At 44.6% G+C, this 27,999-nt stretch overlaps 1 protein-coding gene across 5 annotated transcripts in view; it reads right to left on the bottom strand.

Annotated features, from left to right (window-relative positions):
- DICER1 (dicer 1, ribonuclease III) overlaps window positions 1-23,354 on the bottom strand; it is a 67,203-nt gene extending 43,849 nt beyond the window's left edge. For 2 of the 5 annotated variants that reach the window (XM_037130124.2, XM_037130127.2), the window contains exons 1-3: window positions 23,008-23,329; window positions 3,786-3,849; window positions 2,788-2,888 (exon numbers count right to left, since the gene is read on the bottom strand). Coding sequence is in view for 1 of the 5 variants with exons in the window: in XM_053666000.1 (XP_053521975.1) it covers window positions 23,008-23,043 (36 nt within the window). In the remaining 4 variants the exon portion in view is untranslated. Of the gene's footprint in view, window positions 1-2,787; window positions 2,889-3,785; window positions 3,850-23,007 lie in introns of all 5 variants that reach the window. The other 3 variants (XM_037130126.2, XM_053666000.1, XM_037130125.2) reach the window with 3 other exon arrangements.
- Between the last annotated feature and the right edge of the window lie 4,645 nt (window positions 23,355-27,999).

The following is a 27,999-nucleotide window of genomic DNA, read 5'->3' as shown; positions in this document are numbered from 1 at the left end:
TATCTTTAAAATGATACGTATCCTAGATAAATGAAAACAAACACACTGTTCTGTGAAATGACTATTTTTTATGGTAGCTAAGCACTTTTGTGTCTTTCTGTTTTCTTTTCCAAAGATAAATCTGTTACGTAAAATGACAAAAATCGAGTCTTTCTAACAGTCCTAACCTGCAGCCAGATGTTTAGGGTTTCAAATCTCTATGCCAAAGCCCACCACCAGCCTTCCTGACTGGCAGTGGAATTTACTGCCCCGTAGAAGGCAATTTTCTCCCTTGTGCTGCTTTGCAGTGTTCATTGTTTTCATGGTTATCACCCTATGAAACTGAAAGGAAAGAACACAGCTCTCTGTTCCTTGACAACAAAAACTCTGACATCCTGACACACCCAGTTTATAACCTGGCACAACACAGAAGACTTCGGTTCGCACCTAACCCTACAAGAAGTCTCCAGCACAGTCCTCTCATGGGTAAACATGACACAAATTCTGATCTCAGAGATTAATTCGGTGCACCAGAGCGCACCACCCAACTGACACAAGTGCAGTCTCGGGGAAGTGGAACAGGGCGTGGGGCTGCTGGAGCCACGGACCTCAGCAGGGCAGGCGCCATCTGGGGACCAGACAGTACAACCACTCTCATTACACTTCTCGGAGGAAGACGGCAAGCAGAGCGCCCCGGAGCACATTAGGGAAACTACCAAGTCATTACTCTCCCTGGATCAAAGAGACAATCTGCTCATTCTCCACTGAACCAGAACCCCAACAGCCATTCCTTTCACCCCACACTAAGCGCTCACTTTTCTCAGTTCTGCAGGCCCACAAGACCCACACCCTCGGGTTCATCATTCAAGCTTTTTACTCAACACAGCTGCCAAGAGCCCAAAGTGAAAACCTACTTTACCTAATTTCCTGAGAGTCAACAGGTCACTCTGAAGGCCAAGGCTGAGGTCGCAGACACCTCCCACCTGGCTACATTCTTAGGCTCCCTCTGCAGTTCTCCTTCCTCACTACAGGCTGCTTCCTGTCTAGGATTATGCATCCCTAAGCCTGACCCCTCACTCTTCACCCAACCACATCACAGACGTGGCAGAGAGCGTTGGGAAATCAGTCTAAAGGCCAGGGAGGTGTGGGGAAAAGGAAGAGAGGAGAGAAACCGTGTGAACTCCCACATGCACCTTCCTCCGCCACGTGCAGGCAGAAACCAGCAACACCCGCCTCCTCCCAGGTCGCTATGTCTTCCCAGACAGGTGACATCAATAATTATAATAATTAATAACTCCAGAAAAAACTGTCCCAAAACAAGTGAGAAGAATGTTCTATTTTTTAAAAGGGATATCATAATATACAACAAAAAAAACTACAAAAGTGTTCCAGACTAAAAAAGACTTTCAAGAGACATGACACCTAAATGCAGAAGCCAATCTCAGCCTGGATCCTGTGTGGCAGAGCAATGCCATAAAGGACATTTCGAGTCCGCTGAGAAAAGGGCACTGAGTCGTAACCGCAGTACGGCTGTGGGCTCTGTAAGGGAGCAACAGCCTTATTCTTAGGAAGGGTGCACTCGAGTATTCAGCAGTCAAGGGCCATGGTACATACCACTGACTCTCAAGTGGTTCAGAAAGAGAAACCGCATACAGACGTGTATACGGTGTGTATGTGCAACTGATAAAGCAAATGGGCAATGTGGGTGAAGCACGGACATAGACTTCGTCCTCTTCACGCCTCGCCACTTTTCCGTAAAGTTGAAATTTCCAAGTAAAGAGTTGCAAAAAGTAAACGAACACAGCGAACTAGACCAGGGTTTCCTGGCGTGCAGGAGCTGCGTGTCTCACACTCATCTGTACCACCGCTGCGCCCAACCACACCCGGGACAGGACACACAGCCAACGCAGATCTGCAGAACAGAAATGGTGCCTGCACGCATGGCATAAGAGCCTTCGAACAGCCTCTCCCTGCCTTCCGCACACAGACCACAGCGCACACATTCAGAGACACACTCACACACCTTGTTCTTTCACTGGCCCACACGCTCCACAAGGACTGGATGCACAGCCTCATTCTCCACAACTCTTAAATTTCTTGGTACAGGTACCGTGTATGTAGTTAAACGAGTAAACACTCAGTGAACTTCATCAGAGATTCATGAATGTCCACACAGTAACGTATAGAGCAGAATCCCAGACTGCTCAGAAAGATCTTTCTTTTGGTTCGAAAACCCACAGCCACCCTGCTCCTCCCGGCCTTGCAGGGTGCAGGACAGAGGCTCTGGGAGGGAATGCAGGACAGCAACTTAACCCTCCCGGGTAGTTCCCATGAGGTCCTAAATTTACACCCATTTTCGCTCTTTTGGAATACAGTGGCTGGCCCCTGAAATAGACCTCCTAGTGAGAGGAAAGCAGATCCGAGATTTAAAAATTCAACAGGTAATCCAGTATTGTAAAAACAGAACAATCCATAATTTTGCCAATTTTTCCTTCCTTTGGCATGTTGAAATCGATTACTCCTTTTTTCCTTAACTTGCCCTTAATGAAAAGCTCTGAACCCCTGCTGGTGAGTCAAGCTCTGCAGCTCACAGATGAACTGACTACAGCTCACTGCTTTCGCAGCGCCAACAGGAACCACACAGGACTGTTTTCCAATCACAGATTTTAACTCTGGTCAAACAATTTACACTCATGAAATCGGCAAGGTCGTTTCACGCCTCCTATACATTATTCACTTAGACATCACTCAGTGAAACATACAAGGAACTCTTTCCCATCTTCCACGCAGGATAAACTGCCGATTTACCGTGTTAACGTCTGAGAGCGCTGTGTTGCTGTTGTCTGAACTGCATTTTGACATTGTGATAGCGGCTTATTGGAAAATCACAGCACGCCCATGCTTCTGCTCTAAAAACAAATGCAAAAATAGCCAATTTTAAGATTCCTGCACTTAAACTGAATATAAATACATCTGTAAGAGCAGCTTACTGACACGAAGAACTGAATAAGGGCCATCATTTTTGTATTAAACCTTAAACAAAAGACATTTGGGTTATTGTAGGACACTAAGTTATTCTGAAACAAAGAACAAGGGAAGGAACAATAGTAGGCTTAACCCCAAGAGATGTGGGGGAATGAAAAAAGTGCAAGAAAAGATTCTGAAATGAATATAAGGAAATGAAACAAAGTAAAACTCTAAAAATAGCAACTAGGAAAATGAAAGAATAAAAGGATAAGTGTGTGTTATTTCCTGAATTCACATACACAGAACACTGAAGGTCACTAGAAGAGGTAACCTGGCTAAAAATCCAAGTCACTCAGAAATAAGTCTTCAATATATGTACAAAATACATCAGCCATTTCAATTTCTCAAAATGAAATTAAAAACCAATTCAAAGAACAGTTAAACCCACACAATAAACTCTTACAGAATTCATTTATGAGTAAAAGAACTTAGGAACATAGTTCGCCAGTGTTAATATTGTAGAGAAATTTAAATTTGGGGTGGTTCTCCTAGTGGAGATCATAAACCGGAAACTAAGGCAGCACAAAGTACTGAGATGGATGCCGAACTGAATCAACACCGTTGACAGTCAGATTTGACCCTGGCCCATCAGCGCACCACGATGCCCCTGGGAGCAGAGGCTCAGGAGGAGCGACTCTCATCGTTCAAGTCCAGCCTGGTGTTTAAAGAACAGTCCTGTGGAGGGCCAGCCTTCTTGTTGCACACACAAATTTATTTCCTACAGGTTAACAAAGCAGAATGGGGACACCTTAACACTATGTAAGTATGTCCATATTTACCTCAAAATGCTGAGTCTAAGTCCTTTCAGTCCCCAAGTCTGTATTAATTCATACCCTAGGTAACCTAAAAGCAATCAGAGAGAATATTTTAGAACATGCAACTCAGTTTTAAAAACCAACTTTAAGAAATTTTCTACTTAACAAAATTTCCATATTTAACTCATCAGAGTAAGATCCCTGATAATTTAGATATAGCTATTGGGAGTCAAGAAAACGGTACATGTCTGAAAGAGGTGCCCTTTAAAATTTGTATTTATTATGTTCTAATTCGAAAATTTTAAAAAGTTGTTAATATGATCTGACATAAGGGAGAATTCTTGGCAGTAAATTACATTTTCCTCCAGTAAAATCTGGCTTTAAAAACACTTCGACACTATGCTAAGTCAGCCTCATGCTTCCCAGGAGCACGTAAGCACCTCCCTGTCTCCTGGTTTGTCAGCTCCCTAAAGCTGCCTCGTGCTTCACTCACAATTCCGTTCCATGCTGCCACCCGGTAAGGAGTGCGTTGAGTAAACCAGCGTCACTCCCTCTTTTCTACTTCAAATTCACCTCTTTTCTAGAAGCACCGTAACCAAGAGTAAGCTGATAATCCTTAAATTCACTGCAGCTCCACTATTACTGCTGAATTATCCAAATTATTGCCCTAGACAATCCTGTATAGATACTTTAGAAAGTTAACATGCCAAGTACAATGAGAACTTATTTTATATTCGTAATACATAGACAATCGGTTGCGCTTTTAATTTTAATTGACCACCACGACTTGAATTACAGCCATCAAACTCCTATTGGATAGGCTCCTTCAACCCTGAAGAAGACATGCCACACGCTGCCGTCAGGCTGCAGCACAAACCAACTCAGCACACATCAACATCTGGCCCACACATCAACATCTGACCCACACATCCACATCTGGCCCAGCACAGGGCTGCGCTGCTTCACACAAAGGCCGCAACAACAGGCAGCTGACCCTCTTGTCTCAAGTCGAAAGGCACCTAGAGCTTCCTGGTAAAAGAAAACTTCCCACTCACTCATTTTCTTGTAATGTGTCACAGAGTCCGATACTAGTAACTTTACACGTATCAGCGTTCAGATTGCATTCCTGCTCTTGTGAAAACCAAATGCACAACTACCATAAAGTCTTACAGGGAACATAAGTGAATAAGACTAAAGAAAAACAACATGGACACTGTTACATCAAAACAGGGAGAAAAGTACTTCTGTAAACTAACAGATAGAACTAAAAATGGTGGAACAGCTGTTAGATTAGTTTATAGTAACTGACCAGGAAAACAATTCTGAGATGTTCTAAACTAAAATTACAGCGGCTAGAGAGACAGAGAGAGAGAAAGACAGACAAAGAACAGTCAGCCTGTTTAAAGCCCTGAGCCAGTGCTAACAAGACTGCTCACACTCCTTGGCCTATGTTGAAATTGTGGATTCATTTCCAGGTGGCCAATTCCCAGGTTTTTCCAAAGAGTGAACTCAGCAAGACAACCCCGAACCCCAGGAACCTCAGCTTCTCATGCACACCGGAGTTCTCCAGACTTGTGCATGGTCTGTCCAAGGGAGCGGACACTTCTGCCCCGGACTCTGCTATCCCAGAAGTGGGACAGGACCGTCTCCTGTCCTTTTTGTCTATAGCCAATGCCAATTCTTTCAGAAGGGCTTACCTCTCTCTCTCCCCTACCTGATGTATAAAAACACTTGCAGAACTCCAGGAGCATGAACAAGCCGTCTCTTCTACCGAGCCGCTCCATGCCCCAGTCTTCTCCCCCCACCCCGCCCCAGCAATGGCCTAATAAGCCCTTTCTTTTAGAGACTTTCAACCATGGAAGTTAAAATTTTTTGTTTAACATTACAAATATGCTATGGCATCCAAGGCATGATTTTAACTCCAACCAAGCATAAATCACTTAACGGATCCCTGGCACTGGACACCAAGTGACAACTCTATATGACTGTCTATATGGTTGTTGGTTTAAGGGCAAAATTAAAAGTAACAGGCTAATACTCCCACTTAAAAATAAATGGAAGAGACATTTCTTTCTTTCCCTATCCTTTTTTAATAAAATTCTTTCTCGGACCTTTCCAAATGTATGTGACTCTTAAACCTGAGTCCTTCTTACTTCTCAGGAATGTTTCCTTAAGGACCTGAGAACCAAATCTGAAATGTAATCAAGAAAGATAACGCCCAGTCTCCAAGTTTCCTAGGGAGAGAGATGGACCTGTTCTGTGATCTGACTCCAAACTGCAAAACCTACCTCCAGTGAGAAAACCATGAGAAGTCAGCAATTTCCCCTGACAGCATGGATGTAACGGGCTGGACCGACCATGCTGCATGAACGAACAAGACCTCGCCTGCTTCCGATCTCTTTGGTGGCTGACCTGTGATGTACTGCACATTCTGGTTCCGTGTTTACTCAATAACAAAACTGTTCTCTTTCCTTCCACCTTTATGGAGAGGTTTTCTGGGTTGTGAGGAGATTGTGTTTCTAATCATATCTTCCCAGCACCAGCTTTAAAAAAATTTTAGAAGTCCAATTCTCAAATAGCCAAATAACAAATAACAAAATTCCATTCCATGGAACTTAAATACTAGAGCAATCCTACAGCTGCCTCACTGTCCTGGGGAAAGGAGTTTCAAAAAAAAAAGAGGGAACTCGGAGGACACACAGCCCATTAAAAAAAATCTGCATACAGAGGGATCCAGGTTACTGAACTCCTTACCAACCACCCTGTTCCACATTCAACTCAGAGCAGAGCCTCACCTGTTTGCCTAACTTCCTACGTCAAGTCGATGGGTCACCTCTGAACAGGTCCTCATACAGTTGCTCCCTCCTCCCCCGACAGAGGCCCTCTGATGTAGGAGGGGCACCAAGGAAGGCCACTGGGGATGCAGAAGGCAAAGTCTTCTTTGTTTTTTCAAGTGTTTTTCATTTAAAATCATCTGAGTGCCTGCCAGCCAGGGGTCCCGCGTCTGGAAGACCAAAGTTTATCAGACTCCGCCGCCTTGTTCTAAGGTGGTTTCCTTGCCTACGAGATAGGAGCACCTGACCACCAGGAAGACCAAACGAGACGCGCATCACGTTTTAAGCCTGGTGGAGAACAAGGGCTTGCTGCACAGAACACGCTAAGTGGCCGTTTTTAAAAAACCACAGGACCATCTGCACCTAGAACCATGTTTTCAAACAATTCTTAAGACTTGAAGGAATTTCTTGAAGAAAATCTAAGATGTTTTATTAATCCCTAAATTCAGCATAGAACATGTATTCTCATAAAAATTTAGAGTATATAAGATTTTATACAGTGCTTTAACCTGATGAACATGAAAAACCCAAAACTCCAAACTACCTGGTCATGATGAATTTACAGAAGGATAAAAACCTATTTAAATCACAAAATATAGTATATAACGTAAAATAAAATTAACTAGCTTTGTATCCACTGGTTTTCTTTAAAAGCGAAACGCAGAAAGTCCCGCGCTACTTCCGTTGGCTCCACAGAAACCACTGAAAACACTGCCTCCCTTACTGCTTCTCATGCAATAAAATGGTGCCAAATGGGCGAGAAATCATCGTCACCAAATGGACAAGTTTGAAAATACAGGAAGTTGGAAAAAAACAAAAAAATGGGAAACATCCAAAACTTCTATAGCACAGACATTTCAAGGGTTTACCAGCCAGTGTCTGGTGAACACAGAGCAGGACAAGGCCAAGGACACACCAAAGGCCGAGACCAGAGAGAAGCCAGGGGAGGCCAACGTCAAGAATGTGAACACTGGCCCCTTCAGATTCCAATTCCACGGACACTGCCATTTTAACTTGTCATATCTGTCACCATTAATTAGAAATCCTTGCAGATTAATCTAGCCTACAACATGAACAACAACAAAAAACCCGTAGAGAAATGCCTCCCTCAACATCACCAACTATAATAGCAAAAAGTGCACCTCCCACCCCCTGCCCAAATCTGAATGTCTCACAATGAGCGAGGGAATGGTTTGGTAAACCATGGCTCATTTTATATGACGAAGTTCAATTGAGCCACTGAAAATCCTGAGTTATAATGAACAAAAATGCTTATGCTATAGCATTCAATGAAAAAAGTAGAACATTTTCATTTACAGTAATACCATGACTACATCTTCAAGTTAAAAACTTATGGGGGAGGGAGGGAAAAGTGGAGAGAAAATATTCACTCAAAAATTGAGCGTGTGATTACTGCCAGGAGTGATCTCTTTTCCTGAGAACTTTTCTGCATTTTGAAATTCCCTACAATGCGATCATTTTATTACTTTTAAAATTGGAAAACAAACTTCCAAACTGAGAATGATTTGTACAAAGACAATAGAGATAAACGATTCTGTTTTAGGTGCTGGAGAAGAAAAATCTCTTCCTCCTGAAGCCATTAAATGCAGTACATTTTACTCCAGTTTCCATAACTCAAACCACAAACTCAATAGCCTTCTTCTTCCTGCACTACTCTATGAACCACATTTCTGGGTTTCTCTAAATCTGTAACATAAATATATTATGTTTACACTGCAACGTAATTATGCCTAAAATTAGATTTGTCCAAAATTGAAGTTGAATGCAGGTCAAATACCATTTTAACAAATCCCATCCGTCAACATTTCCATATACAAAGTGTCTCTGGGCTGCGGGCCAACGGCACACTCACTGGGAATGCTGTCCCACACACCAAAGTCGCGGGGTACCTGTCCCTCCCCTTCAAGTTGCCTACAACGCCATTCACCCTGCAGTTCTGTTTCAAGAGAAGTAAATACTTAAAGCACCATTAGCATTCAAGGGGAGTTTTATGGTTAATGTTTGATGCCTAGTTTCTGTACTTGACTCAATAAAAACACTGTTCAACAAGTGCTAGAATTTTACTCAATTCAAGACACCTTCTACCTGTCTTTTACACCACTTAAGGCCACCCACGAGGTAAGAGGGGACACAACTTTCTATGTCAAGCAATTTTAACACCATATCACTAGGACATTTTAATACTAAAGAGAAGTCCTGAGGCAAAAGGAGCTTGAGAGAGGCCGAGTGTGAGGTCACGCTAGGCATCGCGGAGTGAGAGAAGCAAGCGTGGAGAGCTCCGCACCACTGCCGTGTCAATGCGTGTCACTGCGCCAGGAGCTCCCACCGTCGGACCCGCTTTCTCTGCGGCACATGCACCCCACCTTCACAGGTGAGCTTCTCCTTCTGGGGCCGACCCCTAGCCCCGCCAAGCCTCCCCTTAAAGCCCCTACTGTCTGTCCCCTCACCTGGCACACACGGGCTCCCTGTACGTCCGAGTCAGGCTTAATGGTGTCTTCCTACGTCCAAGCAAAGTGGGCACTATCCACAGATACAGTTTTGTTAATTAACTCTGTTGAGAATAAACTTTATTTATCTAACCTTAAATAAACATGTATCTTTGCAAGTCGAAGAAAATTTCAATTTACATGCTTCCTGCTTTTTGAAGCCTTTAAACAGCCCAAATTATGTTAGTCAGTTTAATGCCTCCATCCTTGCCCCCTCTGCCTACAAAGAGAAGTTCAGGACTGACCTGAAAGGACCGAAGCTGGAGAGGCATCGATGTGAACGATGGCATCTCTGATGTCACCCACTACACTCATCCTCCCGTCACAGAGACCCACCCCCCCGGGTTGGCTCCGGCCACCACACAACTGTCTTCCACAAGGACGCAGTCTGAGCAGACACCAACCTTGACGGTGTCTCCGCAACAATTCAAAGCCCTACAGTTTCAGGTACAACTGGGAAAACCCAAAGACTCAAAAAATACTCCTCACTAATTTTTCATTTTAAAAACTGCATTTTTATTCGGTTTATAATCCATATAAAACTCTATTCAATGTCAACTATTAAGTGTAGAAGATAGACCAAAAAAATCACCATTTTTACCCATATTAGTAAAATTGAGGCAAGAATCATTAATGGATGCTGATACTACTACATAAGGATTATAAAGGAATATTTACAACACTTTAAAATATCTCTGCAGAGACTACTATTTGAAATGGAAATTGAAGTTCTCCACCAGAAAACCTGACAGATACCACTTTAACTTACCCCAAGTGACAGAGCTAACGTCACCAATGTTGGGACCAACTGACAGCGTGCACCTCCTAACGTGATGACCTGAGAAATATCACTTACATAGTTTTCCTGCTAAAAGTACAAAACCTGAATCTAACCAATTCTGAAATGCATGCAGAAAACAATTGGCTTGTGCTCTTCAAAACTGTCAGTATCATAAAAGATAAAAGCTGAGAAACTATCAGAATTAAACAGCGAGAGACGCCCCAGCTGAGGCGCTCGGGGGGTCGCAGCACCGTCCCGTCCACCGAAGGCTGCAGGTTCCGCCCTCGTCAGGGTGTGTGCAGAGGGCAATCGATCGCTGTCTCTCCATCTCTCTCTCTTAAATAAGTATATAAAATCTTTAATTAAAAAAAAACATATTCTGGGGTGAGGATTAAAAAATAATAAAAAAAATAAAAGAGTAAAGAGACATGACAACTAAATACAATGTACATTCCTGGGCTGGGCTGGCCCTTGCATTAGGGAAGGAAACCTGTAAAAAGGGCTTGATCAGAATATGCCACCTCACAACACGTCACTTTGGCATAAGGGTTATTCTGAGCTGCAGGCAAGAGAGAAAAGCAGCCCCAGGGGGAAGTCTGCCCTCCCTGTCTCTGCCTGAGGGCAGGCCACCAACTTCCCTTTGTGAAGGCAACCCCTGTCCCTCCTTCGGTACCAGGGGGAGACCACTCATCACTGGAGGCCCTTGGACTTAAATCTGCACCAATCAACCTTATCTTCCCTTGGCTTCCCTCGGAGATTAACCTGGCTCAATCTACCAGCCCTAGAAGCCCAGGCTCCTTTCCTTGGTCTTGTCCCATCCCCGCGGCCGACCAGCCTGTACTGAAATAGCACAGGAGCTCCCCAGCCTGACCACTCCCTTGGGTTTTCACTTCTTCCCGGGACTCTCTTGCGGGCCTGCAAGCAAAACAAACCTCTTCTTCTCTTGTTCATCTGTCCTCTGCCAGTTTAATAGTCTCCACCCCCTGAACCAGAACACGGAAAGTTTTTTCCCTCCCCCTATAGTAACATTGGTAAAACTTAAATATTATCAATGTTAAGTTCCCCGATTTAGTAACTGTATTGTGATTATGTAATAGAACATTGCTGTTCTTAGAATATATACCTCAAATATTTAGTACTGAAGAGCATAATGCCTGGAATGGTAAATTCTCTTCCTACAACTCTCTAAGTTTGAAATATTTTACAACATAGAGTAAAAAAAAAAAATAAAACTACTAAATACTGATACAAATCAGTATTTGGCTAAGAGTGGAAAACAGAACAATGGAACTTACCCAATTTCCTTTCAGAGTAGTATAAAAAGTCACATTTCAGGTGGTTTTCCTCACTTAAAAACACCTGTTTTACCTCCTGACTCTTAAAATTACTCCTTCGTTCCACAAATATTTACTGAGCAGACATCCCTGATGTGAGTGTGTGCCCTGGGGAAGGTGAGCCCTGGACTGGGGGTCAGTTTTACAGAGTGGGTAGTAACAGCACTAGTCAGGAAGGATGGCACAGGGCACCCTGGGGACAAGACAGCCTGCAGGTCGGGCCGCAGCAGTGTGCTGGAGCACCTGTCCCCAGGAGAACGGACAATGAAACTTGTAAGACAAGCAGGAGCGAGACCGTACACGGCCTTCCGTACGGCTCTGCAAGGATTTGAACCTCGTCCTGCCTGCTTTGAGCAAGACTCGGGTGTCTGCATTTCTATCCTCGGTATGCACCAAAGGTTCTCACCTAGTTTAACCTCAGTCCGAGAACGACCAACTGTACCCGGGGCCCACAGGCAAGAACATCTAAACACGAGGAAGAGACTCCTGAACTTGAATTCCTTCCTTCCGAGCAGACGTTCCTTTTCCTGGTTACAAACACTGCCTGTATTCATACTGGTTCGCCTGCAACTGCTCCAGGAACCACCTGCCCAGCGACCCCAGCCCCGGGAGAACCAGGACGCTCTGCCCCATCTCGAGCTTTGAGTCTCTGCCTTTGCCGGCCTGTTGCTCACTTCCACTTGGAGAGCCCCACTCAGCTGCCGAGGGAATGTGGCTATTCCAAAAAATAAATTAATCTAAAAAGAAAGATAAAGATTTGCTACTTGCCAAATACAAAAAAAATTATACCATCCATTACAGGAATTCAGGAACTCTGGGGGGAAAGCAGCAGTATCAGAATAAATGAAGTCTCCTCAGCTAACAACTATTATTTTACTCAATTACGTCACAATTAAATCCAATATACGTATATTACAGAACAATTCAGATGTGAGAGGGAAGGAAGCAGGGTCGAGGTCAAGGTGGTGACGGAATCCATTTCCCACCAATAAGGCCTCAGTGTGGGTCTCATTTCTCTAAGGGGGGCTACAAAGAGGTCACCTACAGGGTCCTCTTCTCCCCTAGATAACCCATAATGCACACATTAATTAATTAGCTAAGTCATATGTGCAGATCACTAAAAAATACCTGAGACGTCTGTTGTGGAAAGAGCTGCATATATTAGCGGAGGAAGCTGAATGTGCTCACTGTGCTCATCTCAAAATGTTTTAAAGATACTCCTATTTTATACTTTACAGATTTTTATTACTACTTGTAAATAATCACTCAAAGAACAATAAAGCATATGTTACATTGTAATTCATTGGTTGAATTAATCCAAAGTGAATTGTGGTCGACGATTAAAAATTTAGCTTCCGCACCCTAGATGGAGTGGCTCAGCAGATTGAGAGCTGAACTGCAAACCAACGAGTTGCCAGTTCAATTCCCAGTCCGGGCACTTGCCTGGGTTGCAGGCCAGGTCCCAGTAGAGAGTGAATGAGAGGCAGCTACACACTGATGTTTCTCTCCCTCTCTTTCTCCCTCCCTTCCCTCTCTAAAAATAAATAAATATTTAAAAAAATAAAAATCTAATCACAGATTTCACATACCAAGAGCCTTTGTACATCATTAGTTTTCAGGAAACCAACTCTGTCCACATAGATCACACCTGGGCCTGAGTGAGAACACAACAAACCTAATTTAAGGGGCATTAACCATAGTCTGTTCTTCAGTACACACAACAAAGAATGTTCTTTTTATTACTTAATGATCTCTTAAAAAGTTGCGATTTTTCCAAATGGAGAAAAGTTTTATCTGGTTATTTTCAGTATCAATTATTTCCTAGTGGCTGCTCAAGGAAATACTTTAGGTGAAGTGGACAAATTCCTTGAGAAAACACAATTTTCCAAAGTTAACATCTGAAGAAACAGAAAATTTGAAGAGGCCTATACCTTTTAAGGAAAATGGATTACTAAAAATTAATTATTAAAAACTCCAAGCTCAGATGACTTCACTAGTGATTCTTCTGAATGTTTACAGAATAACCCCAATGCTAAAAACAAACTCTTCAGGACAGAAATGAGAGCGAACACTTCCCAACTCTTACTATAAAATGAGCATCAACTCGACACCACACCCAACAAGGACAGGAAAGTCACAGTACAGTAAAAGTACAGACCTAGCTCTCAAACCAAAAAGCATGAAAATCCTAACAAACCAAATCCAAGGAATACACAAAAAGAAAACCACGTCGCAACCACCTATTGTTTGTCACAGGAAAGCAAAGATGGCTCAACATCAAGAAAATCAATCTACTTCTTAGGACCTACTATGAGGCCGGAGTAATCAGGATAGTGTGGGTGCTGGCACAAGAAAAGGCAATGAAAGAACAAAATACGGAAGCAGGCCTACGTATAAGGTTGAAGACGGCAGCACCACGGCCCTGCAGGGAAAAGAACCGCCTTTCCAGATGAGAGCCAGGCTGTGTGTCCAGACAGAAAAAATGAACCACAACTCCCGCACCTCACATCACATGCAGAAATCAACACCAGCTACATTATACGCCCAAATGTACAAAATCAAACAATGAAGTTATTTAAAAAACATAGACGAAAACCTTCATGTCCTTAGGGTGAGCAGAAATTTCTTAGACAAGATATAAAAAGCACTAATCATAAAGGAAAAAACTGACAAACTGGATTGCATTATAATTACAACTGTTCATTAAGTGATCTTATTAAGAGCAAGAGATAACATAAACGACTCATACAAATCAATAAACAAAAGGCAGCCACACAAATAGAGTGGGCATAAAGGACTTCACAGCACAGGGTATAAAAATGGTCAATACACTTCATATGCAATTACAGTAATCAAATTACTGGGTTGGCCAGGAAGCCCATTTACTGTTAAAAGTAAATAAAGGGAATTAAGTCAGCGTGGGGGTCGTGCCTAGGGTGGGCATTAAGAGGGGCTGATGCCACACTGGGCCCGTCTGCTCCCTGCACCGGGCAGTGGCTGCAGCTGTGCTCACTGTGTGTCCTGGTGATTTTATGCACTTGCCTGTTTATGCAGTGAAACTAATTTAACTTAAAGTTTATTTTAAAAGAGAAGAAAACAGCCCTGGCTGGTGTGGCGCAGTGAATTGAGCACCTGCCTGTGAACCAGAAGGTTGCCGGCTAGATTCCCAGTCAGGGCACATGCCTGGGTTGCAGGCCAGGTCCCCAGTAGGGGGCATGTGAGAGGCAACCACACAGTGGTTCCTCTCCCTGTCTCTTTCCCTTCCCCCTTCTCTAAAAATAAATAATTTTTTAAAAAGAAAGAATTATTTTTTAAAAAGAGAAGAAAACAATCCTTAACACAATAAATTCTTCTTTTACCACAGTGGGTATAAAACAGCAAAAGCTCCCAGAGTAAGAGGGGAAGGGAAAAGACCTTACTGAGCTTTTAAATTCCATCATCTGGTTTGATACCGCCCTCAAAACAACACTAAGTACCATCTCCACTTTACAGGGATTTGAAGTAACTTATCAAAAGCCATTTGACTAATAAATGGGAAAGGTGGAATTCTACTTAAAATTTTGTCTGACTCCCTTATTTCCACAATACACACTACACCGCAATCCCAAACGAGGCACCTATGTACAACGACATGCCAGTCAAAATGCGCTGCAGCTGGTAAGTTCCTTTCCATCTCAAGGGGTTGAAAAAGAGTGGATCCAATTTTAGATGCGAGGCCAAATATTGAATAGTTTATTTTTAACTGAATCTGCATAAACATATCTAAGTAAACACTGATTTAATTGTAAAACCAAACAACTGGAATCAGTCCTGTTCACTTACACTGCTCTGGGCCTCACTGGTCTAGGAACACAGGTGCCCCGTAGATACACATTAACTGACTACGTCTCACCACTTTTCTAGTATTTTTATTCCATTCGGTCGCAGGCTAAACACGGCAAACCGTTTGACACAAATGCTACATAATGACTTCTTTCCCCAGTGAATGAAAAGTTTCATCGTGAGAGAGATTATCATAAAGGAGGTTCAGACACAGTAACTCAAACGAGATAAATGAATTTTATAGAAACTACAATGTCTGTGCAATTTTCTTCCTCGCTCAAGACAAACAACAGAGTATTATGCATTTTGCTGGAGTTTGTTGCTTAGGCCAGACACAGGTTTTGCTGCGTGTTTATCTGTGCTACAGAGACTTTCAAAATTATTTATTTTCCTACTCTTGGCCCAAGTATGGGCCAACTCAAACGTTTAAAAAAAAAAAAAACCCTTCCAGAATTCCCCTAATGTTCAGGAACAGGAAGAGGCCACAGGTTTACGGAGATGGAGTGGAAAATCAATATTCTCCTTCAGAATACAGCATGGGGCAAAGGTAGGTTTACAGCTGTTTGTATGGAAAACAATACAATTAATAAATAATAACACAAGAATAAGTTCTGTTTCATGTACTGACAGCCGTAAACCTACTCTGTCCCACCCTGTATGAATGTTTCCAAAAAAGAACACTGCTCGGCAATGGCTTACTGTGGGAGGACATGGTGGCAACCAGAGCCCACGAGTTACATCGGCAACACAGAATTCCTCCTCCGGGGGGCGCCACCGCAGCCGCACGTGGGAACGGCAGCTTGCCTGAATTCCGGTCCCCTCGCCGTACTGCATTAAATACCTAATTTAGGCTATTCTGTTATTTGTCCATATTTTCAATCAACAAATGTCTGCATTTTCCTTAGAATACCCAAAATAATGTTTGGTATAAGGTTAATAAATCGCTTAAGTTTACTGTATGTAACAGGTACGTATAAAGATTTAGTAATTGGGGTTTTTTCCTTTTTAACATTTAACTATACAAAACTGTGAAAAAGGCTATGGAATCTCACTACAGTGTTATATAAAGTAAATGCTTCTAAAATTAAAACAGCAGGGTAATGATGAGGCACTTGTCTCCTCATTAATTGTACCAGAGGCCTCTCACTAAGGCACTCGGGCTTGACCGCAGCGGTAGACAGAAAGCGCTGGGCAGTTTTGGTCTCATCCACTTCCGAATGTTCGCTGAGCCACACCAGATGCAGAGACAGACAATGGGGAGGCGCGGCTGTCTCAGAAAGATGCTGCCGTGCATTCAAGGCAAAAATCTGGCTTTATCTACTTTTTAAAACTGCTCCCAGGGTTTTTACCTTGTATCTCCTGCTCAGAACACCTCTCAGTTCTATCACGTCCTTTCTTTTCATTACCATATACAAACCTTACTGCTCAGGAAATGCAGCCTTTTTCACATCTAGAATTTAGTTTAGAATCTCAGCTTGAAATACACAGGTATCTGAATTATATGGGTGCTTCAAAGATTACTGACTATAACATATGCCGGAGACGTGTAAACGTTCTCATTTTATAGTGAGAAAATTAAAGATAAGTCTAGAAAGGCCAAGGTAGCCTTTCCTTAACACACACCTAGTTATTTAGGAGTAAAACCAAACTAGAACACAGGTTTCTTTACTACTCATTACTTTATACTGTTCGTTTAGTTCCAACCATGTGGAACTCCTGCCTCAATTACCCAGAATTCTGTTGCTGTTCCTGAGGGAACCCATCACTTGTCATTCATTATCTGTGCAGACATAACCTAAATGAAGCGTCTATGGACAGTGTTCGAGGGGATCCCTGTGCCTCCTATAATTTTATGTAAGATTGTAAGTATGACCTGGTGTAGCGGGGTTCTCTTCTTTCAATAATAAATAAAATTAAAAAAAAGTTTGACAAATCAGAAGGCTCCAAAGAATAAATAAAAACCACTGGCCACATTGACTACATGCGACACCAGAAAAAGCTTATGCTGGTTCGAAATACAGATTCAAGGATGACATAGGTACTCACTCACAACCGAAGAAGGATTACTGGGGAAAGTCAGCAACACTGAAGGCACGGTGACACTTGCTGTCACTAACGCAGAACCGTCTGGTCTAGGGCGACAGCAGAAACTCGACACAGAAAACTGTCTGTAAAATAGGCTCTCGAGCCTGCTTTCTTTTTACCTCCCATTATAAATACAGACACACACCTCAGCATTAATAATTTTAGAGAAAAACATTACCATCTAATCACTTGAAGAATATAGCATGATTTTCTCTAAGTGTTTAAATTAAAGAAAAAATCAACTAAATGTTATCAAATGGTAGTCATATGCTGGAAACCAGCTAAGAGTTTAAGAAACTGATTTGCTCAAAACCCTCCAGAAGTAGATACTACTCTTATGACCAGTTTGCCAGTGAGGAGGCCGACACTCAGAGGCTGCCATAAGCCTCTGTTCCCCAGCCACAAACTGGAGGAATCTGGATCTGAACCCTGGTTTCTCTGACACCAAAGACTTGATCTTAAACATCTCTACAATGCTGTAATAAAATAGTAATATTTAATTTTGTAAAGTGGGAACAGCTTAAGATGCCACTGCCCAGAGCCACGTGTGAGCGATGGTTGTGCAGTAGGATGTGTAAGAGGGGCCCTTCAAATCTGTGGGCTCATCGTGCTGCTCCTGCCCTCCTCGGCTGTTGCCAGGATTGAAGGGAGACAGAAAACCTGGAGTGTCAAAATATCAGGTAGCTCTACTGCCTTCCCCCCTTCAAATAGGGCTACTGGTCTAACTCCTTAATCAAAGAAGCTTTCTCTATCACTTCAAGACCAGTTTTCAAATTGAGATCCTTCTTTCATTATGATTTGCTGGCATTTTTTAATCCTCAAAAGAATTTCCAAATGTATTTTTAAAATCCCGACTTTATTACATATATTGAACTGTGACCTAAAAAAGAGTTACTGTAACTATGAGGCTTAGCCCACTTCAACGATGAGAAAGCCTACGATACCAGTAAAACTCCCAATTTCTACAGCAATTTTCTTCTATGAAGTTCTTAACACTTCTCTCAGTCCACAATGTTTCTATGCAACTAATTATACACACGTCACTAATGGAGACGATCCAAGCATCACGACTTGTCCAAAATCAGAGCAGTAATGATCTTTTTAAAAGCTTAATATAAAAGCAATGCTATTCTCCATAAACCTGTGTTAGCTTCTAAGTACTTAAAAAAGTAATACAAACTAATTTATTCACTAAACAAATCTGAGCATCTTCTGTATGCCAGGCACTGTTCTAGTCCATCCTTATTCTATAAACCTTAAAGGACGTTTAATGTCACGACAAGTATCCAAAACCAAAACATTAAGGACAAAATTCAGGTATTTCATGTCTTATTTCTATTAAGTCTTAACCTCAGGCAATGCTTTCTTACGGCGACTTCTTAGTCACTTATTTAACATGTATAGCAACTTCGCATACTAAAGGTGAGCCAACAATTCATTGACAATTTTTGATATAAAGAGGAAAGTCATTTTGTACTCAGAATTTATTTTAAAAAGGTCTTCTTATGTTACTGAAAATTTCAATTTCATCAGATAGACCTCAAAAACACAGCTGACCCTTGAACACCACCACGAGGGTCAAGGATCCACTAACACGCAGATTTTTATTCAGTAAATACCTGCACCGTTTCCGATCCATGGCTGCAGAGGGCCATTACATATGGGGACGCTGAGCGCCCAAGGGTTTTGGTGTTCGCAGGGGGCGGGGGTGGGGAGGACTGCTCCAGGAACCAATTCTGTGGGATGTCGAGGGACACGCAAGTTTTTAAGAAATCAAAAGTTACATGCAGATTTTCACCCAGGTGGGGATTGGCACCCCTTACGCCCCGCACTGTTTGTTCGAGGATCAACTGCAAGGCGCCCTCCAACTTGGCTCGCTGAGCTCACACCACCGCACAAGCAGCCCTCCCCTTGGGCCAGCCCTCAGCCCTGGAGAGGACAGAGAGAGCCTGGAACCCCGACTGCTGCACTGCCCGGCAGCGAGTTCACTGCAAACAGGCTACCATTTAGCACCTGTCAGAAGCCTGAATCAGATAATTGGTATTTCAGGGGAATCATGTGAAAGATAAATGAGCCAAATCTAATAAATCAAATCATTGAAATGACATACACCTGTATTACTAAAAAATCTCAAATCACTGGAATGACTTACACCTGTATTACTAAAACTTTTTTTTATGCCCGAAGCTTCTACCTAGTTTCTCTAAAATGGCATGTGAAAAATGTTTCTCTATCATTTGTGAAACATTGTGTCCTTATATTATTAATGTCATTTTTGTAAGAATTTAAACCACTACTTATTCATCATAGAAGAGAAAAGTCTTTCTCCTGGGTGATTGGTATACTTCCTTTCATTAATCAATGCCAACTATAATTAGTACTGTTTCCTCTTTTGCTTTGACTAATATTTAAATAAATAGAAAAACCTTTAGTTACATGCAAATACAGAGCTATCGTTGCCCTCGGCTTCTCATCTGCCCCTCTCCCCCCCCCACACTGCACCCTCAGCCTTCACCACTTTCAGCCCTTCCAAACGCCTGTTACTGTTAAGACCATCTTGAATCCTTTCTCAAAGTAGACAAATGATAAAACAGACAGGACGTCCACTGGGCTTTTAGAATGAACTAAACCCTGCAGGTCCGAAAACACAAAGCACAATGTAAACAAGGTAAATCACTGGGCTCCAGCTCGCTGTTGACACAAGCTGAACCCAGACCCTGCCAGCACGGTCCTGGGGCACCCGGAGCACAACCTGGCTCCGTGACAAACGGACTGAATAAACCCATTTGCCAGACACTGATAGGAACTGAAATCATAAAAATGAGTCAATCCTGGGCCTCGAGGAGATTAGTCTTTTACAACAAAGAGGAACTGTTTGTAGGAAAGTCAACATCTGGAACAACCCTGAGAAAATCCATACTGCGATAAATTCTGAGTCTGGCATTTTGAAGATCAAGAAACAATACCCATGAGAAATGGAAGCAGGGGCTCAACAGGTGTTTGCTCACCTATGTCTGCCACAGCATCACTCACAAAGCCAAAAGGCGGAAGCAACCCAGGTGTCCACCTCTGGGTGAACGGACCAATAAACTGTGGCGCATGCCTAGACCATGAACCATTACTCAGCCTTAAAAAGAAAGAAAATCCTGACACATGCTACAACTCACATGAACCCTGAAGATGCTATGCTAAGTGAAATAAACCAGCTGCAAAAGAGCAAACTCCGCGTGATTCCACTCAGGTGAGGTTCCATGAGCCGTCGCAGGCACACAGAATGCAGGACGGCTGCGGGGGCTGGGAGGAGGGGAGGGGGGCTGGTGTGCAGTGGGGACAGAGTCTTAGCCGAGGAAGATGAAAATGTTCTGGGGATGGGTGGTGGTGTGGTGGCTCAACAACGGGTATTTAATGCCACCAAACTGTACACTTAAAAACACTTAAAATGACAAATTCTGTTGTGTTTTACCACAAATAAAGAAAAAACCTGCAATAAAGAGAGGTCACCTGAACATTTTAAAATGGTTAGACAGCTTTTCCTTCACTCCGCAAGTATTAACTGAAGACTTACCTACAGGTTATGTAGGTTTTCCCCTGCAATCCACCCAGAGCAGGGATGCAACACAATGGAAAGAGCACGCGTGCCAGGGCCCTGAAAGCACAGTGGGGTAGCCCTGCTTCTGAAAGCTCCAGACTCCTGGCTCCGGGCGATAATCTGAGTCTTGGCTTCCCCGTGTCAGAGTGAGGATTACATGAGAACGCACCTGCAACATCCTGGCACAGGACAAGGAGCCGTTTCTTACCAATAAACATTCCCCTTCTCTCCTTCCCACAAGGAATGACCACAGGATGTTAAGGCCGCAAGTGAGAGAACGTCTACTGAACATCTACTTTCTCGAGTGAAAGGAGCGCCTCGCATGGCAGACAGCAGCAGGGAACGGCTATCTCAACGCCACAGACGTCCTCCTTCCTGGAAGGTAGCGCTGCACTATGAACGTAACGCCTCGGAATCACTGCCAAAGAAGATCCTGAGCCACATCAAATAACATGTATTCTATCACCAAGAAAACAGAACTCAGCAACGGCAAAGACACCTCACTGTACAATTTGTACACCACACCACGAGCACTGCACAGCAGACAATCCTTACCCTTTATGGGTGCCATGGCAGCATCAGAAGTAAAGCAAATCCTTACTAAAATGACTGCAGGAGAAGTCTTTTCTCCCCAAATTAAATTTGACTAATCCATCTCTTTTTAAAAGAGCATTTTGATGCCATGATTAAACCTGTAAACCAACATTACCATTTAAATGCTTACAGTGACCATATTAAAAGCAATCTTTCATGTTTCTAATCTATAGGCAGAGTTTTATGAGATATGGCTTACAATGAAGCTTCGAAAGAACTCTATGTGTGTATATATACATGGCATGTTACATAAAACATACATGTACCACATATAGCTATCTAGTTTTAAAGACAACACTTGGCAAAATACACTGATTATTCCAGAACCTACTTCCTGCGGGGATTAGTAATGTTAAAATTACTGTCACCAGCCACCTCACCCAGGCCCTTGCTCCATCATCCAGCCTGTAATAAACTCGAGAGCTCTTGGTTAAGATGGGTATTTTTATTTAGAAATTTTAATGTTTCTATCAATACATTTTTCAAATTAGTTGGCCTTTTCGAAACTTGGTCTTCATTGTATGTTTCCATGACCACTTGTGCTTTTATTAAAGCACATTAAAAACATATAATTCCCATGTTACCGAACTTGTGCCCTTTTCCATTCACTGAATGCGTGGCACTTGAAGAGCGGCAACACAAAGACGACTGGAAATCAGCATTGTAAAGATTCAGAAATACGAAGAACAAAGTACCTCAAGGAGCACAGACTTCAAAGTAATACCCTCAGTTGAATGTTGTTAAAACCCGCTCGCTCATTGGAAGAACACTCAACTTGCGTGGATCAGTAACACATGCCTTTTCAGCATGACTTTCTACACACACACACACAGACTCAACACTACAGAGCAAGGGCTCCCCACTCATCTCCGTTTTCGCCAATCTTCAGGCTACTGAAGGGACACTACGTGGTTGTTAGCTCTGTATTGCGGACAAAGCCACGGGGCAGCTCAGCTTTTCCAGATAATCTACACAAATCTGGTGTGCTAACTGAAATCATACACTGACGTCCCCACCAAACTTATAAACCTGAAGAAAGGCTTCTCTGCAAGTCCAGAAGTTCTGGCACAAAAACATCGGAGGTGGGGGGGCGGCGGGAAGATGGCCTCGGTCACCGGTCCCCTGGGACCCAGAGCTTGGTCACCCGCCAATAAACACGAACAATCCTCCCAATCCTGCCCGGGCGGGCCCCGAAGGCTTCCTTCCCTCCCGGTCCTTCCGAAGGTGTCCAGTGATGCCCAGAGCAGTGACCGCCACCACCCCAGGTCCCTAGGATGCTCCTGAGACGCCGCTGCTGTGTCCGCACCTCTCCATGCGCGTAACCGGACCTGTCAAACCCCCGCTCTCCACCCGCCGGGAAGACCGCTGAGGACGCGCTCCGCTCCGTGTGCGGAGGCGCCCGCGTCCCAATGCAGGGCCGCAGCGACCGCACAGGGACTCCAAAGCGGTGATTCAGAAGCCGCGCCAGGGTTGGGGCACACGCAGAGTCCGGCGGGTGGGCGCCCGCCCCGCAGGCCGTGCCGCCGGAGACCAGGCGAGGCCGCACCATCTGTCCGCGCCGTCTCCGCCCCGCAGGCCAGGCCGGAGCGCGGGCCCAGGGCCCGAGCGCCCACGCCGGCCGGGAGCGGAGGCGCGCGCCGGGCCGGGCGGAGCCGCTCCCCGCCCCGGACACAAAGCGGCTCTGCAGGAGCCCGCCTCACCTGCAGCACGGGGCGCCGCGGGCCTTCGAGAACCATCGGACCCCGCTCCGGCGCGTGCGTCACAGCCCAGGCCTCTCGGTGCCGCCCGGCGCCGCTGCCGCCGCCATTTCCTCCCGCTCGCCGTCGCCTGGTCCCTGCTGTCAGGTTACTCCATTCACCTGGGCCTGGAGCAGCCTGCGCCGCGCCGCGCCTCCGCCTCGACCCCTCCCGCCCGCGGCTACGGAGACTGCGCAGCGCCCGGCTCGCCCGAAGCCCGCGCACAGCCCGCGGCGACGGCGCACGGCCGCTTGGAGAATCCCACTGGCGCCCGCACCGCCCCGCCTGCCCCCCCGCGCTCCGCTCGCCGCGCGCCGGCTAGAGAGCGGGCCTGTGATTGGGCGGGGCTCCGCGGTGAAAGGTTAATCCCGGCCCCTCGGCCACTCAGGAGCCGGGACACGGCGGCCGCGGGGGCTGAAGGGTGTTTGCGGCCCTGCGTCCCGCCGGCCTGGCGTTCTGTGGCCGTGGCCCCGTGCCTGTGCGGCCTTCGTGGACCCGCGCGCCGAGGTTGCGGACGCTCGCCCAGCCTGGCGGCATCTGCGGGCTGTCGGAATTCGTCTGCGTCCCCCGTTGCCCTTTCTCGCGCCCACCGCCCCCTAAATGTGGCCCTGCTTCACAGCCGTAATTGTTCTCCGGCGGGGGAGGGGGGGCGCTCGGCATGCTTTTGCCGCTTGCCTGCCATTTTTAAAAGACTTTCCCACTCTCCTGCCTTACCCCCGCTATAGCGGTGCAGGGGCCAACGCATTTGGGGGGACAACAGACCCCCACCTCCCACCCCTAACCCCGGAACTGGGACAACCACGTACTGAGATGGGAACAGCGGCCTCCCCTCTTGCGTAAATGGTTCATTTGCCGAGGTTGTAACCAGTACCACACCTTGCAGCTGTGAATTAAAATAACGGAGGCCAACTGAGTTGGCTTAAAGTAAACCCTATTAATTTATCCAAAAATGCAGGCCTCTCACCCAGAGGACTCCCCCCACAGGTTTAGTCCAGGCGAGGGGTGGTAACAGCAATTGCACCTCTGCTCACAAGAATTAGCACCTACTATGTGCTACACCCTGGCTAGATCAGCAGGGCTCAACACAGAGGCCTACTGAGCACTTAAAATATGGTCCCATTTGACAGACGCTGGTCGGAACTCAGATGTATGTGTTCTATACCAAAAAATAAAACATCTCACTAGTAATTTTATATTGATTACATGTTAAAGTGGTAATTTTTTTATATATGGGAATCAATGTTAGTTTCACTTGTGTCTTTTTAAAATGTGAGCGCTAGAAGAATTTTAATGCTTCCTATGGCCTGCGTTATATTGCTATTGGGCAGGCTGGTGTCAGCCTATGGTCCTTACTCGGACCCTGGGAGGCAGGTGCTTTGATCCCCACCCCCTGTCTATCAAGATGAACAAAATGAATAACCTCCAGCTAGTAAGTCAACAACTGCGACGTGAACCCAGGAATTCTGGCTTTGAAGCTGGTGTGCACCAACCTCCTCCAGCGCTCAAATTTTGATCGCATAGTTACTGTAAATTCACCTACACATGGAATGTTCATGGGCAGAATGAGGAAATAGTCAGAGGCTCTTGGCAAAGTGCCCTAAGAGTGACATTTCTTCTATGACAAGCACCCTGGGCAACAGACCTCCCCTGTAACATCCGGAAAGGCTTTGGGGAGGGAAAACTTCCTGAGACGGATAGCATCTCAGGGTGTGGACAGTCCCTGGGGTCCCCCCACAGTGGGAATTTGTGGGCAGGTAAAACTTGCAGCCCCTCCTGCTGTGCTCTCAATCTGTCAAAACTAGCTGGGCTCCTCTGATTTCATCGATTTTTAAAATTTTTTCGATCAGTACTTATATATGGTTCATTCATCTGGAGACATAAAAAGGTTTACTGTAAAAAGGGTTTCTCTCCCTGGCTGGTGTAGCTCAGTGGATTGAGCATGGGCTTGTGAACCAGACAATCACGGTTCGATTCCCAGTCAGGGCACATACCGGGGTTGCAGACCGGTTCCCTGCAGGCCACTTCCCAGCAGGGGACGCATGAAAGGCAACCATACATTGATACTTCTCTCCCTCTCTCCTTCCCTTCCCATCTAAAGATAAATAAATAAAATATTATTTTTAAAAAAAAGGGGTTTCTCCCCCACACCTGTCCCCATGCGCAAACATGTCACCACTATTTTCTGTTTATTGTTCTGGAGAATTCTTTATGCCTGTAGAAGCCAAGGCATTCCATGGCTTACAAAAATGGTGGTATGCCATACGCAATGATTACATCTTTTATTACTTAATATATCAAGAAGATGTCTATTGCAATATACACAGGGCTCCTTACTATGTTTTCAATCCCCGTAACTTTTTATTGCAGGGAAATACCATAATTTATTTACCAATACTGTGCTGATGGACATTTAGAGTTCCAGTGTTTTGCAATTAAACCTCAATCCATTGGGAACTGACTCAGTATATGGGGTGAGGTGTGGATCCAAAATAATATATTTTGCAGATGGCTACAATGTTTGCCATTTATTGGCCATTTGTTGAAGGGTTCACCTCCAGACTCTTTGCTCCAATGGTGTATCTATTCATCCTCCAGTTGCTGATTTGTTTTAAGTCTGGAGACAAAATCTTGTAAGGGACTGCATTTCACACTTAGTTTAGGTCACTAAAAATCTTAGCACTAATATTTTAGCTCATATTAAGCAATAGTACAGAACCATGTGGCGTGCACTTTCTATGGGCTAATTTTTAATTTCCCTTTGGCCTGATTATATTCCACAATTTGCTTTTTTTATTTTTATTTTTTGTAGCACAAACCAGGATATAAATAGACCCTTGTTTATAACTCTGTTTACAAGTAACAGAACCCAACCTGAAGTAACTTAGCCAAAAGGGAAGAATTCATCATCAGGATGTAGGAGTTGCTCACCAAGCCGGGAACAGGAACACGGCCATGTCTCAGCAAAGAACAAGAACGAGCAGTTGGAACACTTCCAGGAACCCGAAGGATACTCTGTGTCCTTTGATTTTGGGTGTATCTCTCTCTACTAATTTGTTCTCTCTGCTTTTCTATCTACACAGGAGATTACAGCCACCCCCATGTTCAGCTTGGAAGTCAGGTCATGGGGGGGTCAGAGCACAAACAAGGAGGGTAGGGCAGTCTGAAAGTCAGGCGGCTGGGTATGTGGAGGGGAACTAGACACAGGAAAACTACAATGAGGACAACACGAGCCAGATTTCTCACTGTTGGTGACAGATCCAGTGGCCAGAAAAGCAAGAAGCCTTGTGATTGGACTGGAATTAGAGGTATTGATGTGAATTCAAGGTTTTCTATATATATAGCTATGTAAATAAATATAAATGTATTTTAACTACCATATAAGTGAGCCTGGAACATCTTACTGTGCCAGAAAGTATGAAAATGTTCAAGGAATTATGGAAATATTTCAACAAAACAAAGTCATCTTGAAGGGGCTTTTACTGGCCAATCTGGGGCAATTTGAGCATCAAAATAAATTATAATAGGAGAATACAGCCCATATAATAAAGTATAATCCTTGAGTTCACACTGATATTTTTTAATGAATAAATAAATGGGGAGAAGAGATAACCCTTAGAGTAGAATGCAGCCAATTAATTTGGAAGGAATGATGGAATGAGAAAAATCACCATTTGGCAATCATCAGACAAGAAATATCAATGTTCACCAAATCCAATGGGTAGAAGTTGGGCAAGGAATGAGATATTACATAGGTCCAAAGCATCTCCCCATAAAATTCTTCTTTAAGAAAACGAGAACTTCACAAACAGAATCTAGCACACAGCACCTTACTGAAGCTTTCAAAGTTAGTTGTTGGTCATCTTGACTTCTGGTCAAGATGGTAGCATAGGCAGACAGGGCTTGCCTCCTTGCACAACCACATCAGAATCACAACTAAACTGTAGAACAACCATCACTCAGCACCATCAGAAATCAAGTTGAATGGAAGTCCGACAACTACGGAATTAAAGAATCCACATCCATCCAGACTGGTGGGAGGGGTGGAGACATGGAACAGGCTGGTTCTACACCCACATGTGGTGGATAAAAATTCGGAAGGGATATCTTGGCAGTGAGGAGTCCCAGCCCCACACTGGGCCCCCCAGCCCCACACTGGGCCCCCCAGCCCAGTGTTCCAGTGCCAGTAAGAGAAATCCTTGTAACTTCTGGCTGAAAAAAAAAATCACGGATTAAGTCAGAGGAAGAAAGTTCTTAAAGGAGCAGTTCTTCTTAAAGAATCCACACACAAATTTACTCAGACACACTCCCTCTGAGCTCCAGCACCAGGGTAGCAGCTTGAAAGGCACCGGTGGCACACAGGGAGGGACCAAACAGTCTGGCATCAAGGCAAGAACTAGGCGACAGGTTTCTGCCAGGCAGAAAGGAGAGCAGAGGCCATTATCCCTTTTCTGAACTTTCCCTCCACAGAGCCCATGGTGGGCGCCTTATCTGAGACTCCATCAATTTGGCTAACACTGTCCCACCCTAGGGATCCCCTAAGACTCCGCCCCACCCAATTTACCAGCTCACCAAAGTTGCTTTCCCATGTGAATGGGTGGTCTTGGCTCATGCAGCACAATATCCTAAATCCTCTTAAACAAGCAACAGCTTGCCGAAGAGAGCTCCTAGCCCACATACCTCTTGCTATGTGACCTTGGGCCCAGCACTAGCAGCAGCCAGCCTAGTTTCGCAGCTTGGCTTTGCCTGGGAATCTCCAAGCCCAGCATAAGTAGCAGCCATCTCAGATTGCTTTATAGCTCAGGCAGGGTAGCCCCAGCTGAACATACGTGGGGGCTGACCTTGGCCTGCACCACCTGGGAAACTCCAGGGCCTGCGCACTCAGTGGACGGCTATAGACCATGTCAGAGCATCACCACCCTGCCCCTGCACAGCTGATCCTCCACAGAGTGTGGAGGT

This window comes from Artibeus jamaicensis, unplaced genomic scaffold (genome assembly GCF_021234435.1).
Source record: "Artibeus jamaicensis isolate MK-2021 breed Jamaican fruit bat unplaced genomic scaffold, CSHL_Jam_final contig_444, whole genome shotgun sequence".
In the NCBI taxonomy this organism is placed as follows: domain Eukaryota; kingdom Metazoa; phylum Chordata; class Mammalia; order Chiroptera; family Phyllostomidae; genus Artibeus; species Artibeus jamaicensis.
Note: the sequence above shows the minus strand (reverse complement) of the source record. Positions and strands in the feature narration are given on the sequence as shown.